At 45.1% G+C, this 19,913-nt stretch overlaps 2 protein-coding genes across 2 annotated transcripts in view; one reads left to right on the top strand and one right to left on the bottom strand.

Annotated features, from left to right (window-relative positions):
- The window catches only part of LOC113252530 (polycystic kidney disease protein 1-like 2), an 88,685-nt gene that overhangs the window by 983 nt on the left and 67,789 nt on the right, over positions 1-19,913 (top strand). The window contains exons 2-5 of the mRNA XM_048224010.2: positions 1,740-1,904; positions 4,287-4,466; positions 7,614-7,724; positions 10,159-10,306. Of these exons, the coding sequence (XP_048079967.1) occupies positions 1,740-1,904; positions 4,287-4,466; positions 7,614-7,724; positions 10,159-10,306 (604 nt within the window). The remainder of the gene's footprint in view (positions 1-1,739; positions 1,905-4,286; positions 4,467-7,613; positions 7,725-10,158; positions 10,307-19,913) is intronic.
- The window catches only part of BCO1 (beta-carotene oxygenase 1), a 71,988-nt gene that overhangs the window by 49,940 nt on the left and 2,135 nt on the right, over positions 1-19,913 (bottom strand). Inside the window, exons 2-8 of the mRNA XM_057314673.1 lie at positions 15,690-19,143; positions 14,485-14,718; positions 13,766-13,915; positions 12,748-13,075; positions 10,797-10,906; positions 6,440-6,536; positions 135-268 (exon numbers count right to left, since the gene is read on the bottom strand). The gene's annotated coding sequence lies outside the window, so the exon portion shown is untranslated. The remainder of the gene's footprint in view (positions 1-134; positions 269-6,439; positions 6,537-10,796; positions 10,907-12,747; positions 13,076-13,765; positions 13,916-14,484; positions 14,719-15,689; positions 19,144-19,913) is intronic.

Here is a 19,913-nt window from a genome sequence, read left to right as displayed (position 1 = left end):
TTTTTTTTTTTTTAAAGCACTTTCACATGCCTTTCCCCATTTCTTACGGGATTAAAGCAGGTTAAGAGTGTGGCACTGCTCCCTTCATGTTAGATAGTCTCGTTGTAATGGTCCTTCTAGAAACTCTTCCTTACCTTTTTCTCTTGTCCACACCCCCGTGAGGGTACTTTTAGCATGACTTCAAGTTTTTAGGTGTCTGTCTTCCTTCCTAGACAATGAGCTCCTCAAGGGAAGGAAACACATTCTGGCCATTTTGTTTTTCCAGTGCCTGTACATAGCAGAGAATGGACAAATGAACATTCATATTTAATCTTTGCACCTGCCCCACGAGGTACACATTGCTTGCTCTTATTTTATGGATGAGGAACATGATGTCCAGGGGGAGGAAATGGTTTGCTCAAGATGATGCCCCTGGTGAAGGGCAGTGAGGACTCTGCCAGTGTCCCACCACATCACATTCCCCTGTCGAAGCTACTGGGTTTTAGAAATGAGTAACTCGATCTAGGCTAATATGAGTGAGTGGAAAGGCTTAATTAGGGGGCAGTTGAAGAAGCTTGTTTTAGGAAATGCAGGGCCTCAGGATTTGAATTCTAAAATGCGTATCGCATGGTGCACTGGGTGTTATGCGCAAATAATGAATCATGGAACTTTACATCAAAAACTAGGGATGGACTGTATGGTGACTAACATAATATAATAAAAATATTATTATAATAAAAAATTAATTTTAATGCAAAAAATAAAAAAACTAAAATGCATGTTCAGGCAATATCTATTGAATGGTTTCTTGATTTGTAGATGTAGCAATTGTGGATTTCTGTATATTGAATGTCTATTCATGTGCAGTTAAAGGAGTTGTGTCTATTCAAAAATCACCAAGGGATACCACGTGGCTGTTACAGAACATAAGGTAGATCTGTGTAGGCCGACATGAAACCACCTCCATTATTTAATCTTATTTAAGAAGTAAGGGACAGGGTGCCATGTGCAATATGATGGCATTTGTGTAAATTGATTTCAGGCACTCATAGATGCTGATATGTGGATACAAGTTAGTCTGGATCAATTCACAAGAAACATACCAGTAATGAGAGTAACCTGTAGGTTGGGAGAGGGGAGATGTTTTTATTTTATATCCTTTTTTGCTCTAAATTGTTTAAACCATTTGTACGGATTTATTTTAAAAAAATGAATACACTTTTGAGTCTTCAGAGTAAATATTTTACATTTAGTGTTTTCTAGATTTCTAGTGTCCTCGAAACACCTTTGTACTCCACACACACACAGGGCACTTCTTCAAGAGCACATCAGTGTGTTCCAGGGGCTGAAGAGTCCTGAAGTAAGGAAAACTGCTTCCATTTTAATTCAGCACGGCCCAGAGATATTTGACGAGGGCCCCTGCCTCTCTGCGGAATACTTTTGAACATCCCAAGGCATACTTCTGTGCTCTTTTTTAGATTATGGTAAGACAGAACTGGAAGCATCATGTACTAAATCAAATCACTTTGTTTGGGCTCCCTGACTTGGCGCCCCAGTTTTTAGGTTGAGTTCTTCTGTCTGGGTGTTGGAAGATAACAGCTAGCAACGTCCCTTCGTTGGCATGGGAAAGAGGGGCCTTCAGTCTGTCGGCCTTAACTGAGCACCTCCTGCACACCAGGAGCTGAGCTGAGGCAAGCCCTGTCCATAAAAAGGGGTCAGAAGAACGTTTCCAAGTCTTGGTGGTTGTGTTCTCATCCCAGGGCCGGGGATCTGGCTGGACACCTCAAATGTGAGCTACAGTCACTGGCGCGGAGGACAGGTCACTCCTGCTCCAAACACCTGTGGTTACATCGGGAGAGATGCTTCCTTTGGGTGGGCGGCCTCAGACAACTGCACGCAGCCGTTTGCCTTCATCTGCGAGTTTGGTGAGCTGCCTCTGTTGCGGGGTCTCCCTCCTTCTGTTCTCCGTGTCCCTCTGTGTCCCTCTGTGTGTCTGTCTCTCTCTGTCTCTGTCTCTATGTCTTTGTGTGTCTGTGTCTCTCTGTCTCGGTATGTCTCTCTGTCTCTGTGTCTCTCTTTGTGTCTCTGTCTCTGTGTGTCTGTCTCTCTGTGTCTCTGTCTCTATCTCTGTGTCTCCCTAAATGCCCACTCATCTCTGTCTATGTCGCACTCTGTGCCTGTCTCATATTGTCTCCCCAGCTCACACCGCACCTCTCCCTGTCCACTTACCTGCCTACCTGCCTACTAGTCTCATTCCTGTCCATCTTCCTATCAGATACCTGCATCTAGGGGCAAATGCCCAGGCCTATTTACTCTCTTTTTCTAATCTTCCTATGAAGGAGATGTGGTCCCAGGAGGCTGTTCTCACCCTTGATTCCTGCTGCCCTACCACCCACCATCCCAGACTCCTAAATTCCCCCACACTCTGCTCTTGTGTCCTTTCTAGCTGCTGTCCATGGTTGACCCCCTTTGCACCCTGGGGACCCTTCCCTCAGGACTCCGTCTAAGAGCTGGCATGAGAGGCCCACGGTCCCATGCTGGGTCCTGCCTGCCATGGGGGGCCCTGGCATAGGGGCCTGGCCTCGGAGCCAAGCTGCTCCATGGCCCCCTGACTTTCAAGACAGGCTTGACAGAAGATTCCGGGCTTCCTGGGCTCAGCCTCCTCCTCCAAGCCCCTCACTGAAGAATCCTAGCTTCCAGGGCTCATTCCGAGTTTGGGTACTTACAGAACCCCCTGCCCCATTTCCCCCTGTCTGGGTTTAGACAGGTGTCATGTAGGCCCCCAGCCTGGCTAATTCTAAAAACTTGTAGCTTCGGAGACCTGTGGGTCATACAACTTCCCTCTCTTCTTATCACAGCCCTCCCAAAGCCACATCCCCTTTTGCACCCCAATCTAAAGCCTGTCTCAGAATCTGCCAGCCCCCAGGGTCTTGGAGCCATGGTCCGAGGTCACACCATGAACAGCTAACACGTTTCAAGCAGGACCTCCGGCACAGACCTGTGCACTCTGTGTGTATTCATCACAGTAGAAGTACCTCTGCTGTTCTGTTGTAGGCCCATTATAAAGCTAAGAATAGTGAGGCTCAGAAAGGGTAAGCTCCTTGCCCAAGGCCACACAGCTGGGAAGTGACAATGATGAGACCTGAACCTGGGTTTGCCTATCGTCAGAGAGACTGGCAGATGCGGTGCTGCTTGCTTTGGAGATGGAGGAAGGCGTCACAATCCAACAAATGTGGAAGTTGGAAAAGGCTAGGGAGCAGAGCCTCCCCTAGAGGTTCCAGAAGGAACCAGGCCTGCCCATACCTTGATTCTAGCCTAGTAAGACCCACTTTGGACTTACCACCTTCATAACTAGAGGATGATAGGTTTGTACTGGATTCAGCCATGACTTTGGTGGTAGTTTGTGCAGCAGCCAGAGGAAATGAACACAGATTTTGGTCTCATCCCCACCCTGTGGCATGCCCACCAGACAGACAGGACTGACTTTGGATCTAGTTTCCTACTTTCTGGCTGTGCCCATCTGAGCCAGATTGTTCTTTTCCAACAAATGTTTACCAAACATGGACCACATGCCAGGAGCTGGCTTGGAGTGGGGTCTCGGCACAGTGACCCCCGGCCTGATGTTCCCAGTGGGGAGGTTAGTAGCCCAGCTTCTAGGGTTGGTATGAAGACGCATTCATCCAACAAATGCTTGTTTAGCATCTATCATACACCAGGCATTGCTTTCAGATAAGTCTCAAGGAAGGTGCACAACAAAGGAGAATATAGGGCATCTGGAAGCCTCAGTCAGTTAAGCAGCTGCCTTCAGCTTGGGTTGTGATCCCAGGGTCCTGGGACTGAGTCCTGCACTGGGCTCCTTGCTCAGTGGGGAGACTGCTTCTCCCTCTGCCCCTCCCCCTGCTTGCTCCCCCCCTTGTCAAATAAATAAATAAAACCTTTAAAAAAATAGGAGAATATAGTTGCCACTTGTATAGCCCTTACTCCGCATGTATAAACGCATTTAATCCTCCTAAAGACCCCATGTGGTGTGGTGCTAACACTCCCCCAGGCTGAGGGGGCACATAGAAGCTAATTTGCAGAGGGTCACACAGCCAGTGCATGGCTGGCGGTGTCCGCTCCCAGGCAGTCTGGCTCCAGAGCCATGTTCATGCCCACCACGTTCTATTTCTCACCCCTGTGGAGCTGGCTCCTGCTCTGTCTCTTCATCTCAGTGCCGACCCCTGGAAACCTTCCACTTCACGTCAACCAGGCACTTGCCCAGCCATGATCATGATCCCTCCTAAGGTGTCCCCTTCCCTTTGTGACAGGTGCTGGCCAGAGTCTGGCCTGTGCTGGCCTCAGTGCCACCATGCACTGCAGCTCAGGGGAGGTCATCCAGATCCAGAATGCCTTCTACGGGCGCCAGACCCCCCATTATTGCACCCAGGGTGCCGCAGGCCCCTCAGAGGAGGAATGCAGCTGGACCAGCGTCAAGGATGAAGTGGCAGGTAGGACCTAAGGACAGCTCTGGCTGTGGGGGCAGGGCAGTTCCTGGTATCCCATACCCAGCAAAGGGGTCTGGAAGGCTTAAACAATCTTCATATCTGGGCCTCCAACATTAGGAAAATGGGCCAGCCTCTGCCCACCACACCATACAGGGAAGCAAGAAGGCTGTGGGTCACCTCCTGACCCAACAGCAAACCCACCTGGATGGGCCAGGGGGGCATTTTCTCCCCACTCCACTTGGGTGCAAGAAACATTGCCTTTTTTTATTTTTTAAAAATTTCTAAGCACTCCAAACATATATTAAATATATTATATAAAAATATTTCAGTGAACTCCCATAGACTCACTACCCATCATTGTTAAATCCTAACATTATGCCATATTTGCTTAATGTCCCCTCCTTTCAACACTGCGTATGGTTTTAAATTTCCTATTATCCACTTTGATACATGTACCAGTTTATTCGTTTACTCTATTGTATAACTATGCCATAACGTGTCTCTCTTTTGAGAGTTGAATGGGTTATGTCTTTATCCTCACTGTTATGAATAATGCTGAAATACACATTCCTGGTGGCATCTCTTGTTCATGTGGGAGAGTTTCTCCATGTCCTTGTCTTTCTAAATCAGATTAAATCTGCCTCCAAGCTGCATTTGCCTGGTGATAAGGGTTCAGTTTCAGGGATGCTGGGGGCTCCCTGCACCTTCCTGGGGGTCTACTGTCAAGGACACAGAGGGGCCCCTCCTCTCTGCTGTGGTTAGTACTGTCGGGCCTACAAGGTGCCTGGAAGACAGGAGGTCGGTTGCTTTTCAGCCAAAGGAGGACACAGCAGTCTGTGTCCAAGCTGGAAGCTCTGGGGCCTCAGGCTGAATCTCCCCACATGTGCCTCTCAGCAATTCACTGAGGGGCTCTGCCTCTACCCAAAGGCCCTGTGAGGATTCAGGGAGGAATGCCCTGTACTCCCAGAACCTGCCAAGCAGCCTCGTCCCGTTTGGGGAAGTGTGCCGTGTCTCCCTGGAAAAGTGATCTGTTCTCCCCTCCACGTCTGGCCCACATTGTCCCTGGTCCCCTTACATCAGGCCGGGGCGGGGGGCGAGGGGTGGGGGGGAGGAAATGCTGAAATCAGCACTTGGCTCCCACCCACTCTCCTTGCTGTTCTGCTATCCCTGAGGCTGTGGCTCCTCTGAGGGGGAAAGGCCTGGGCTGGACGGGCTGAAGGATGTGCCTCCCTCATGGCAGCCTGGAGGGGAGTGAGTGGGCTATTTCCACAAAGGCCCAGATGCAAGTTTCCAAATCTTGCAGCCACACCGCAGAGAGCACCTTGGAGAGGAGCCCTGAATCCTTCTGGGAAGGGTCAGAGGAACAGAGCTGGGCAGGATCCCAGGGGAATCTGTATCTAAGTGTCACACTCACTCATTCATTATCAGTTGGTCAATAAACATTTGTTGAGCCCAACAATGTGCCAGGCTCTAACCTGGGCTCTGTCGATAAAGGGACAAATCAAACAGTTTGTTTTTCAAAGGGCTGGCAGTCTAATGGTGAGGCAGATACAGATACAAGCGATCACTTAGTACTGTACTGAATGCAACAACAGAAGGGAGCAAAGGTGCTGTGTATTTGCACCTGCTACGTGTTGGGTACTGTTCTGTGTAGTGGAGTGGAGATAGAGCAATGAACAGAAACAAAACAAAACACTCCCTCTCTCTTGGAGATTGTAGTCTAGAGCTATGGATGCACATAGTAGGGGTATAGAACTCCAGTTGAGGAATGTATCAAGCTAGGTCCCATTAGGAAAACAGAAACCATGCCAGGTCTTTCAGCAGAGGAAACTGAATGCAGGGAACTGATTACCTAGCATGGAAGTGCTGAGAAGTCAAACAGGGGATAATGATACAACCCTGAGATTAGCAGCAACAGAAAGCCACTGCCACCCACCCCTAAGGGCGGGAGGGACAACTGGAGGGGATGGTCTTACCAAAATCAGAAGTCAGGGCCATCCAACAGGTGCTAGAATCATGGTGGAGGCTGCCCTTGGAAGCGAGGACCACAAGGGAGGGCCTGCCCAGAAGGAGCTGCAGTCAGAGAGAGGATGAAAGGACAGGATGAAAAGCACTCTGCCCTCTTATGTCTTCCTGTCTGGGATAGGCAGAGGTATGGCCCCCAAGATTTGTCACCCTAATCCCTGGAACTCTGGGTATGATGAGATACCATGCCTGTGAATATGTTAATTTACATGGCAAAGGGACTTTGCAGATGCAGTTATGGTTCCTAATCTGGATTATCCAAGTGGGCACAATTTAACCACATGATCCCTTAAAAGCAAATAAGTGTCTCTGATTAGAAGCCAGAGATGGGGCTGATGGAGAAATCAGAGTTCAAGTGTGAGACAGATCCGACACGCCATTGCTGGCTCTGAGATAACAGAGGGCCACACACAAGGACTAGAGAACAGCCTCCAGGAGCTAAGGGTGGGTCCCAGCTGATATCCAGCACAGAAATGGGAGCTCAGTCCTACAACCAGGGGTGCAGTACTTGCCTGTCCTCCTCCTAGGCGTCTCTGTAGGCATGTAATTCACCTGCCCGGGCAGGAGGGAGAGGTGTTGGGATGACCTGAAGTTTCTGGTCTGGGCTTTCCACACTTTTCTTTCCTGTGGGCACCTGGGCAGGATTCCTGATTTTTCCCCTCTTTGCCAGTTCTCAAAATGTAAGTTCCCACTTTAGTCCATCTGACTGGATGCTACTGGACCAGTGGTTCCCAAAGTGGGGTGCCTGGGCCAACAGCATAAGCATCACCTGGGAGCTTGTTAGAAAAGTAAATTCTTACACTGACACCCATGTCAACTGACTCAGAAGCACTGGGGGTAGGGTCTGGAAATCTGTGCCTTCCAGAGCCCTCCAGGAGATTCTGGTGTATTCTAAGATTTGAGAACCCCTGTGCTGGACCCTGAGCTGCTTGAGGGCAAGAATACTACTTCTCTCTCCCCCTAGTACCTAGGTCAGTGTCCAGTCTTCAGTGGATACTAGCAGATAGCCATTAGGATGGTGGGTGAATGAATGAATGAACGAGAGGTCATTCATCTCTGTCTAAATCTGTCCCTTTTTGTCCTTCACACTATTCCTGCTCCTGCTGGGATTCGGGCACTTTCCAGGCCAGTGCCAGGGGCTGCAAGTATGCCAAGTGGCAGCAGATGGGACCTACTTTGGAAACATGTGCCCCACCCAGGGCAGCTACCTGTGGGTGCAGTACCAATGCCAGGAAGGTGAGTCCCCAGCTTGCCCGGACTTGGGAATTCCCTTATTTCCACACCAGGTCCAGCCCTACTTGGAGCGGAGGGAGCAGCCTCCCATGGGGGCTGATCTGTGTGCTAAGAGACTTCCTCACTCACAGCTGATTCCCTGCAGCCTGACCTCCCCACCTGGCTTAGCCTCCTGGGGTAAAGAGTTTGAGGCTCCTGTTGCAGAAATGAGCTGTCAAGCCAGAAGTTAAAGAATAAATAAATAAATAAATAAATAAATAAATAAATAAATAAATAAAATTTAAACTCCCAGGAGCCTTCAAATTAAATTTCATGGGGTGACCCAATAAACACATCAGACAAGACCAACATTACTTGACTGAAAGAAGTCAAAAGATGTCTTTCTACCATACACCCCACACCCACTCAACCACCACCCTGACCGTAGGCTGCATTTTAGAACACACAGGGACTTGTAAAAACTACAAATTTTGAAAGCTATAAAAATAACCCATATTACTACACTTTATAAAAATTTTATAAATCAAGAAGGAAGAATTCCTCCCTTCAATTCTACAGTCCTACTCTCCTTAAAGAAATCACTGTTAAATGTTCAGAATAAGTTCTTCCCTGCTTTTTAGTCTGTCTTCATAGACATGATTATGTATGAATGTATATACATAAAATATAATTATGATAAATATCTTAGTTTACAGCTAATTTTTTTTTACTCAATAATGTATCCTAGACATCTCTCCAAGTCACTACCTTATTCTTTTAATGGCTGCATAGTATCCCATCATAAGACCAGTGCCCTGCCGATGGACATTTAGGTTGCTTCTGATTTTTTGTTGTTAAGTATCACTCTGCAACGCTCATTCTTGTGCAGATATCTTGACATGTGCCTGATTATTTTTAGAGGCCAGATCCCTGGTAGAGGGAATGCTGGGTCACAGGTATATGCTTTTTTAAATGTTAATAGAGACTGCCAAATTACACTTCAAAATGGCTGCATTGATTGACATTCCCACTAACAGTGTACTCGAGTGCCACTTAGTCAATCACAACAGCACATTCTATTGAGAGCGTGAGTGATGGTGCAGGGAGCTCTGAAGGGAAGAAGTGAGTCAGGGAATGTTGAGGTCCCCAGGGGCCATCCAGGAGAGCAGGGTCCGTGGGCGTAGGAGGGAGGACTGCACAGAGATGAGGAGAGGACTTTTCACCAGCGGCCTTAGTTTGCTAGACACGCTTGGGTGGAGTAAGAGTGAGCAGGATGTCTTCATTCTGTTTTCTGGGAAGAAGAGGCCACGTGTTTTGGCAGTGCTTTCCATTTGGTGGTTTTGTTAATGTACAAAGGGTGCCCTTTGAAGATCTGCCAGTCGCAGTGTGGCTGTCATTGGACAATGCATTGCTTAGGCCAGTGGGTGTACTGGGTCTGGAGACCCTGGCCCAAATTTTCTGCCCCAACTCTGATTTCAAATATCCTGCCCCCTTGTGAACCGGTGTGTTCTGATCACAGTGTTTCTGATTTGTAAAAGGAGACACTTTATCCAACATCCTTCCCACCCCGTGGCCCTCACCACACTGCCCAGAAGAGCCTAGCCACGGTCCGAGTTTCCTCAGGTAGCTGCGAATCAGGACAGTGACAACTTTCTGAGCAGCTCAGGAAAGTCCTTTTCATTTGCATTCAGCTCCTTCTATCTATCCCTTCCTCATTTGTGCTTGGAAACTGAAAGATTATGCTACACAAATTAGCCCAGGGCTGTGTGAAGCCCCAAGCAAATTCTACTCCCCTTCCCATCCTCCATGCTAACTTTGAAAGCTCAGGTTTTATAAAATTTAATGTGCACTAAATGGCTTACAGTGAATCACTGGCCACCCTAGCCAAGTAGATTTTCCTAAAGGTGCTTTGCCTTTTGTCTTTTTAAACATGATAAAATACATTTAGACAATCAACAGAATCCTGGTTAAGTAAGTTAGGGTACATTGTGCAGCAATTACAAAGAACAAGGCAGCTCTAACTGAATTCATACAGAACAATCTCCAAGATATACTAAGTGAAAAAAATGGAAGGTGCCAAACACTGAAGGTACATCCTGTACCATTTGTATAAATAGGAAAGTATGTATGTGCTTGGGAATGTGTAGATATCCCTGGAAGGTGATTCTGGATACTGGTAACAATGATTGCCTCTGGGGCAGGGGTGCTGAAGGAGGGAAGGGAGGCTTTCTTTTTACTCTGTACCCTGTATACATTTCAAATTCTGTACCTCGGTCACCTATTACCTATGAATGAAAGATAAAATTCAAAAGAACTTTAAAAACTAAAAGTAAAATTTAAAAAACTTTAAAAGCCCCACCTAATGATGACGGACAGGTGGACAGAAGAGAGTAGGTTTTAAACAAGCATGAAATTTTGCTTTCTGATGGTACATAGCATTTTCCTTTTCGATCTACAGGCCTGCAGCTGATGGTGTCCAACGAGAGTTTCATCTTTGACAATGTCACCATCTCTTTGACATGGCTCCTCTCTCCCTTCATTGGAAATCTGTCATGTATAATTAGTACAGGAGATGGCCACACTTTCGATCCCTACTACCCCCCCAGGTAAGAGGAATCTCTGAGACTTAAGTCAGGATGTATAAGTCAGTTTCTGCTGCATAACAAAACATTCCCAAACTTAGTAGCTTATAATAATATTATTTCTCTTGGTTCTTTGGATCAGCTAAGTGGCTTTGCTTATCTCGGCCAGCTCAGCTGGGGGTGGATGGCCTCAGAAGTCCTCATTTGCATGTCTGGTGTTTAGCTGAATGTTGGGTAGGGGTGTGTGTCGCTCACCACCCAAAAGGCTAGCCTAGCCTCACTGGCATGCTGTCTGAGGGTTTCTAGCAGCAAGTGAGATCAAGGCCTTATGTGCAAGCATTTTTCAAATCTCTATTTGTGTCACATTTTCTAATGTCTCATTGGCCAAAGCAAGTTCCATGGCCAAGCCCAGGTTCAACAGGTGGAGAAACAGACTCCACCTGTTAACGGAAGGAATGGCAGAGCCACAACACCAAGGGGCATACATACAGGAATGGGAAGAAGTGGCACTCACAGGTTTTCTCATGAACAGTCATGAGCTCTGGGTAGAATCTCTCCTGGGTCACTGTCCAAGGAGTCGGTACTGAGGTGAAGATGATGTTCACCTGGGTGTGGATATGTTTTCTGTTGGCAAGAATAATAAAAAATAATAGTAGCAACATTAAAAACAGTACAGTCAAGTAGCTTTTACATATAATCTCACACATAATCTCATTTAATCCTAACCAAAACCCTATCCAATAGAATAGCCATCCGCCACATGAGCTATTGAACACTTGAAATGTGCCAGGTCTTAAGATATGCTGTAAATGTAAAATACATGCAGAATTTTGAAGATTTAGTTCCCCTCTCCAACCTCCCATAAGAAAAATGTAAAATATCTAATTTTTTATATTGATTACATGTTGAAATGGAAGTATTTTGGACGTATTAGGTTAAAGAAAATAAATTATTAAAATTAATTTCACCTCTTACTTTTTCAATGTGGCTATCAGAACATACACACATACGGCTCACACTGTATTTCTATTGGACAGTGCTGAGCTAGGTAATTATTATCTTGTTTTTACAGACAAAGCAACTGAGGCTCAGAGGGGTATAGCGGCATTGCCCAAGCCATGCAGCTAGTGAGTGGCAGCATGGTGAGGCAAGCCAGGACTGTCAGGCATCAAACCTGAGGCTCTGAAGCCCCCAGCAGATTCCATAGCATGGGGCATCAGGGCCTGAAGACACTGCACTCTGCATCTCTAGGGAAGCAGAGCCTCCCCAACCTGATAGAGGCTGAACCCAATTCATAATATTTCAAAGTCCTACCTGGGCCTGGGGTAAACTCTATCCTGTTCTGCTGGGTGCCCGAGAATGTTTCAAAATTTCCAGATCCTCATTGCATTTGGGGGCTTCTTACAGGGGTCTTCAGTTCAACATGAATCCCTAAGCCCCTCTCCTAACTCCACAACATCTGCAGCTCTACCTTGTGGGAGCTAGAGGTTCTGAATCCAGCCCTGTGAATGCTCGGCATTGCAGGAAGCCCTGGGTTGGGTGGGGCCAAGAGGGGGCCAGCCCTGTCCATGGCCCAAATCCGTCCCAGTGAGTGCTGGTTTCAAACCCAACAGTCTTCTGAGCTCTAAGGCATCCTGCTGTGCTGTCAAAATAAAATGGCATGTCCAGAAGCTAAGGTTCTAGTCTCAGCTGCTGCTAACCTATGCAACACAATCCCTGCTCTTAGGTTTCCATTTCCTTCCCTGTTGCATTTATATTGATGACTGCCTTGATTGGTTCATGGAGTAAAACAAGAAATTACATGTCAAGATGCTTTGGGGGAAAATATTTAAGTGACATAAATACCCATGGCTTTGTTCTGCAGGTTTCTTCCTGCTTGCTACCATTTCATCAGTAAAACAACAAATGCTCAACTACACAATCTTCCGGACCCCAAATTTTAAACAACTTGCATTTGGCAAAATTGACTGTCGATAGCCCTGCCAAGACCTTTAGTTGAACAAGGACATTCCAGTAACAAACAAACAGTAGCTAAAAATTGGAGAAAGTGGGACAAAATGCTAGTATTTGTCAACTCTGATGGTGAGGCGAAGGGTGTTTGTTATCTTGCTCTCTAGAGTCTCTGTGATTAAATTTTTTGATAACTGAAGAGAAACAATTATCAGTGCTTTACATTTGCAATCCCTCTGGGCACTAGCTGGAAGCAAAAGCCACTGGAATGTTTTTTCTTTCCAAAAGAAATAGATGGTGACACCTCTGCCCTCACTCCTCTCAACCCAATTTCATCTGTTTTAAAAACGTGTTGGACTTTGAAACTACCTGCCCACCTTCTTCTATCATTTTGTTAGATAGAACAAAATGTTAACTTTGGAGGATATATTTCTGATGCTCTCTTATCAGCACTAGCAGCCTCCAGGTAGAATTTTAGAAATGGCATGAATTTTAAGTATACAGAAGTCACATACCTTGTGTGAATGTCACTGTGCTTTTCTTTCATGTGTTTCTTTCATGCTCCTCCTTGGAAGAGAATTTCCTCTTTTTCTTGGGGACACTCCTGTTTCCCGCCTCTTCAGCGTCACTACCTGGTTCCTCTTTGGGGGCACATGTCTTCCTCTTGGGAAGACTGACACTGCCAGCTGTCTCTTCAAGGTCACTACTAGCCAGCTTCTCCTTGGAAAAAGATCTCTTTTTCTTGGGTTTGGAGACAGGGACAGATGAGTCTTCCATTCCATTCTCCTGTGGAGTCTCCTGGGGCTTTTGCTTTTTCTTCTTTTTGGGTCTTTCACTTGTCTCCTGAAGAACGAAATAGGCGTGAAACTGTCACCCATTGTATGAACAACACAGCTCTATTAAAATTCCAGCAACTAAGCAGTTGGGGCAGAAAGATGTAGAAATGTGAAAATTGCCCAGTGTTTCTGGGGTGGTTTTTAACAGACACTGGAAATCCACCCCAAGGGTGACTCCCACTTAGGGAGAATGTTCTCTAAGCCTGTGAAATAGCTTATAGAAAAGACCACGATAGAACCACCATGCCATGTTGCAAAGGGGACCCTGAAAAACTACTTGACAAACTGGGCACTCCATGAAAATCCCAGGCGGGGGACCCTGATGTAGCATCGGTGGAGACCTCCCTGCCCCAAGCCCCACTAGGAAAGGCTACTGCCTCCGACACACGGCTGAGAACGCACAGAGCAGGGGTTTACACTACCCCCGGTGGAGGACTCCTGGGAGGCAGCTGAGGACAGAACACTTGCCCAGGGACTGGGGGTGCTACAACCAGCTCTCTGGGCTCCTGAGCCAGTTCTCTCTGCACCTATCTCCTTCCTATAGAATCAAGAGGTAGTTGAGATGTTTCAGGTCCTTATTTCAGTCCAAAAGCCTGGACTCAAGACTATGGCTTGAGGTAGCACATCCTCTGTTCTGCTGTTGAGAACCCACATCCAGGGTCTTCACCCCGGGCTGAGGGCTGGCCTGCCTACTGACCTCACACTCCTCCGGGGTACTGCTGCTGTTTTCTGAAGACGCGAGGGCCAGGGCGGCCAGCCGTTTCTTCTCCTTCTTCAGGCGTTTCTTCTCCTGCTTCTCCAGCTTCTTCCAGCACAGAACCCTGCTTTTGCTTAACTCCTTGTTAAGCTAAAACATAAATCAGATACCTCAGTTCTGTTGTAGACAAATAGCGTAAGTTGATTGGGGAGAACCCAATCTCAAATAGAAACAGCATAATAAAAGTCAAAGGATTTCTCCTTTTGCAGCTCCTTCTCGCCTTGCATTCCCCATGTCTTGTGTTCATTTGAACATCAGTCTGTTTTGCTTTACTGTTTTTGTTGTGGGAAACTTTCTATATTTCTGAAATTTATTATGCGCCTTACGGAACAATTTGCTAAGGTGAAATTTGTCCTTGTCCAGCTTTGAGTAACTTAGCGCCACCTACCAACATATCCTGGGATTGCCATCATTCTTGGTTCTATTCAGAGTTGCCTCTGCACACAGCTGAGTCTTTAGGGGGGACTTCCCACGAAATCGGTAATTCTCAAGACAACACAAAACTTAGGGTGACCTAGATGTACACAAAATGTTGGGAGGCTCAAAGGAATTATGTGTAAGGTGATGGTCACAAAGGACTGAAGTCTTTCAGGGGAACCAGGCAGGAGCAGTGGAGGTAGAGAAAGGGAGGTCATGGATGTGAAGATACTGCCACTCACCGATTTGTACATGCTGCTTCGTAGTAGACATTAATGGGATGCAGCTTTTCTTTAAAAAGAAAGAAAATGGAGAGGGGCGCCTGGGTGGCACAGCAGTTAAGCGTCTGCCTTCGGCTCAGGGCGTGATCCCAGCGTTCTGGGATCGAGCCGCACGTCGGGCTCCTCTGCTGTGAGCCTGCTTCTTCCTCTCCCACTCCCCCTGCTTGTGTTCCCTCTCTCGCTGGCTGTCTATCTCTGTCGAATAAATAAAAATTAAAATCTTTAAAAAAAAAAAAAAGAAAGAAAATGGAGAAAAGCTCACATTTTTAATCTTTGCTCATAATGTCCAATTGTTAAGAATACCAAGGTCTGTGTCATTTTGTTAGTGTCACTCACAAGTTCCTAGCCAGACTGGTGGACAAAGCCCTCTGACCAGATCGGGCAGTGTGGTGGAATGGAGAGTGTAGGAAGCTGGAAGTGAGGTCTCCAGGGCTCCATCAGTCACCTGCATAACCTAATGTCTCAGGGCCCTTGTCCATATAATGAGGCAAGAGCCATACCTGGCTGGGTTGCTCTAAGGTTTACATGAGACCATGGCTGAGTAAGTATGTGGCATGTAATAGACTCAAATATTGTAGTTTTTTTGTACAATAGGATGGCATTTGTGCCACTTAGCCTCTTAAAAATAAAAGTAGTGTCTACTTCTATGTAATATGAATGTAATGGCAACAGTGACCCATTTTTAAGAATCAACTCTGTGCCAATTCTTTTCTTCTTTGTAGTTTCATTTAGTCCTTAAATTACCAAGTGACTATTAGCAATATTTAATACCCATCACCAGCCTATCCCATTCCCCCACCCCCTCCCCTCTGAAGCCCTCAGTTTGTTTCTCAGAGTCCATAGTCTCTCCTGCTTCATTCCCCCTTCTGATTACCCCCCGCCCGGCAGTATCTTAAACTAGTTTTTAAACTTTTTATTGAAGCATAAGATACATGCAAAAAAATGCACAAAAAGACACAGCTCAGTTCATTTTTACGCAGCGAACACACCCATGTAACCAGGATTCAGATCAAGAAACAAAACATGACCTATCTCCTAGGAATTCTCCTCAGGCCTCCAAGGGTATTGATTCCTACCACTATCAATCAGTGCAACCTGTTTGAAATTTCTATAAATGGAATCATAAAGTGTATTCTCTTTTGTGTCTGACATCTGTTCAATAGTACCTTTTTGAGATTTTTCCATATTGTTGTGCTTAATTATAATTTTTCTCATTCCTGTACACCATTCCATTGTACAGACATTCCTCAGTTTACTTATCCACTCCAGCGTTGATAGTCCTTTTGGGTGGTTTCCCATTTGGGCAATTACAAATTGTGCAGCTGTGAACATTTGGGAGTTTGTCTTTTGGTGCGCACATGTACACTTTCTGTTGGGTTTGCAGCCAGGAGTGGAATTGCTGGCTCACAGCAACATAACAAAACGTTTAGTTGTGGCCTCCATCGCTTGTACTCTGAGTGTATCTTCCCTTTGCTGGCAGCAGTTTCTAAAACCACTTTGTTGTCTTCTCCCTTGCGTGAGCTCACCGGGAGACAAATCAGGAAACATCTGTTTCTCTGCCGTTTAGTCCTGGGTAATTTCAGTTGGCAGCAGAGTTCAAAGAATGGAATGAGTTGCTTCTTCCAGGCAGATCCCTGAAAAACAGCCCAGATTTTGCTATTCAAAACCATCCTTCACATGTCTCTAAAGAGACAGTGTTTCCTTGTTCTGAAATCTACATAGTCTGATATTAATAAAGCCTACTCCAGCATTTTTTTTTCCATTAGTGTTTGCTGGTGTAGCTTCTATACTTGTACTTTTAACATATCTTTTTCATTATATTTAAAGTGAGCTTCTTGTAGACAGTCTTTGGTTGAGTCTTGGTTTTTTAAAATCCCATCTGGTACAATAACTGTTGTGTTTAGACTATTTATAAGTAATGCAATTATTGATATAGTTAGATTTAGGTCTACTATATTCTGCTATTTGTTTTCTCTTTGCCCTTCTGTTTACTTTCCCTCTGTTCCTCTCCTTTCTTGTCTTCTTCTGTAGTATTTAAATATTTTTAGTACTCCATTTTAACATATCTATTAGCTTTTTTGGTTCTCTTTATTACTTTTTCAGTAGTTGCTTCAGGGATTACAATACACATACCCAAAATTTAGTTGTCTACGTGGAGTTAATATTTCAGTAAATATTATTTCAGTAAAATGTTGAAGCCTTACTGGCATATAGTTCCCTTTGCCAATCCTCCTTTATAATTGTCCTATGTAGGACCTTTATATACATTGAAAACCGCTTTCAACAGTCATACACATTTAAAGAACTTAAGAGGAGAAAAGTAGCCTATACATGTACCAAAATAATTAACCATTACTTGTGCTCTCCCTTCATCTCTGAATTTCCAGGTTCCTCTCTGACATCATATCCCATCAGCTGGAAAACTCCCTTAACCATTTCTTTTATAGCAGATTTTCTGGCAGCAAATTCTCTTGGAGGATTTCTTTTTCCTGAGAATGTCTTTATTTTGCTTCACTTCCTGGAGGACATTTCTGTTGGATATAGAATTAAGTGTTGAAAGTTCTTTTCTTTCAACACTTAAAAGTGTTGCCACTTCTTTAAAAAAAAAGGGGGGGGGCGCCTGGGTGGCACAGCGGTTAAGCGTCTGCCTTCAGCTCAGGGCGTGATCCCGGCGATCTGGGATCGAGCCCCACATCAGGCTCTTCTGCTATGAGCCTGCTTCTTCCTCTCCCACTCCCCCTGCTTGTGTTCCCTCTCTCGCTGGCTGTCTCTATCTCTGTCGAATAAATAAATAAAATCTTTAAAAAAAAAAAAAGTGTTGCCACTGTCTTCTGACCACCATGGGTTTCTTAGGGGAAATCTATAGTCACTCACATCTCTGCATGTAATGTGCCATTTTTTTCAGCAGTTTGATTTTTTGATTTATCTCATTTATCTTTGATTTTCAGCAGTTTGATTACATATGGGCATGGTTTTCTTTAACATTTTTCCTTTGGGGGGTCCATGGAGCTTCTTGAATCTTTAAATGTATGTGTTTTGCCAAATCGGGGAAGTTTTCACCTATTATTTCTTCAGTATATTTTTCTATACCTATCTCTCTCTTCTCACTGGTACTCCAATGACACAAATATTTTATCTTTTGATATTGTCACACACATCAGATTGCTGATGCTCTGCTCATTTTTAAAATTTTTATATTAATATTTCAATTTATTTACTATCTGTTCTTCAACTTGGATGCTTTCTCTTGCTCTGTGTTCAAGTTCACTGATTTTCCTCTGTCGTCACTATTCTGCTATTGCAAGTATCCAGTGAATTTTTAAAATTTCAGATATTGTGTTTTTTTTATTTCTAAAACCTCCATTTTTTAAAAATAGTTTGTTTCTCAGCTCAGAATGTCTAACTTTCCATTCATTTAAAGAGGGTTTACTTTTATGTCACGGAGCATGGCTATAATGGCGGATTTCAAGTCTGTCTGATAATTTCAACCCCTGAGTTGTCTACAGGCTGACATCTATTATGTATTCCCTTGAGATTGGATCAAGTTTTCCTCATTTTTTGTATATCAAGCAATTTTGGATTGTATTCTGGACAATTTGATAGTAGCGTCTGAGACTCTGGATCCTGTCAAAATCCTCTGGAAAATGGATTTTTATTTTAGCAGGCAGCCCCTTCCCCCGCCACTCCCAGTTAAATTCAGACTGCATTTTATGACTTGCCTTCTGTGAGCAGTGGTTCCCATGTCCGTTCAGTTTCCAAAGCTGTTTGGGTCTGCCCCACTCATGTGCCACTCTAGGTGGTGTTTATGTTGTAGTTTGACTTCAACAAAGCCGTGGCTGTCTGTCTTTGGGTCTGTTTTGCACCTGCATAATTTGTGGGTGAGGTCATGGTTTGTGCTGGGTTGTTCATGGAAGTGGGGGATCCTTGTCTCCATATCTCTCCTTTTCAGGGTTCCCTCCACAATCTCCAGCTCCCACAGGTCTTTCTTCATCACTTCTCTGGCTAGAAAGATGGGTTTTCTCTTGGGGATTTGGTGTTTGCATCACCCTACGCAGTCAATGTAGCTCCGAGGGAGGACAGCCTGGGTCAGGGCCAAGGGAGAAAAAAGAGAACACAAAACAAAAACATATTGTCCCTGTGCTCTCGAGCTCATTGGGTCCCTTTTCCTGGTTCTTTGGCTAAACAGAGGGGATTTCTCTTGAGGTTTTTGTTTTCTTCAGTCATTGTGCAGTTTCGTGACTCAGGCTACCCTAGGGACAAAGCCAAAAGATAAAAGAGGTTAAAAAAAAAAGACACAAACAAGAAAATCCCATCTTTATGGATAATTCTTAAAGTTTTTACTTTCTTCCCCACCTGTCTGCTGTTGTTTACTTTTCAGAATCCTTGGGAAGATTTTTTTTGAAATCTGCCCAGGTTTTTTGTTGTAATCAATGGAAGAAATAGGCTATGGTGGGCTTACTCCGTGGTGGCTGGCACCAAAAATTAGGTTCCTGTTTTCCAAACTTTTTCACAAATATGTTCATTTGTCAAATGTTTCTCAGCATCCACTCTGCGCTGGGTGCTGTGCTAGGTGCCAGGCTTATAACCGAGAATTAGACAGACACTATCTGTGTTGATGATCTAGAGGAGAAAAATAAGAGTGATTGAGCAAGCACACAAGGGATGAGTGTCACCCAGGAGAAGCAGCGAAGCTACAGCATTTCCTTTATAGGGAACCTAAGGAAGGCTTCCTTGAGGAGGTGATGTTCAAGCTGAGAATGGAAGGAGCAGCATGAGTGTGAGCAGAGATGAGCAAGAGCCTTCCCAGCAAAGAACAGCACACTTGCAGGCCTTGAGGCAGACAGGAGGTGGCACATTCCAGGAACTGAAAAGAGGTCTGAGTGGACACAGAGTTAGAGGAGTGTGGCAGGAGATGGGGGTGAGGTCAGGAAGGCAGGTCATGTGGGTCTTTACAGGCCATGTGAGAGATTTTTAACTAGTTTTCTTGGGAAAATGAGAAGGAAAACATACCCATAATTCTGATACATTTGGAATAGGATCCCTTCTTACATATGGGGAAAATATGGCTCAGATAGGTAGCCTGGGGCATAGTATTTTACAAATGAAGTAAGGACAACTAATGAATCATCGAGCCTTACATCGAAGACCGGGGATGTACTGTATGGTGACTAACATAATATAATAAAAAATCATTATTAAAAAAAAAAAAAAAACAAATGAAGTAAGGAAGACCCAAAGCGCGGGGGAGGAAAGGATGTGTAACCAAATATTCAACTCCCTGGCTGGTCACTTCTCTTTCTTCCACTCCTACGTGCTCCACACATCTCAATGTAACCTTCATGAACACCAACAGCTTGGTTGAGTGGCACCTATTTCTTCATTTGTTTGTT

The sequence above is a fragment of the Ursus arctos genome, unplaced genomic scaffold, assembly GCF_023065955.2.
Source record: "Ursus arctos isolate Adak ecotype North America unplaced genomic scaffold, UrsArc2.0 scaffold_19, whole genome shotgun sequence".
NCBI classification, from domain to species: domain Eukaryota; kingdom Metazoa; phylum Chordata; class Mammalia; order Carnivora; family Ursidae; genus Ursus; species Ursus arctos.
Note: the sequence above shows the minus strand (reverse complement) of the source record. Positions and strands in the feature narration are given on the sequence as shown.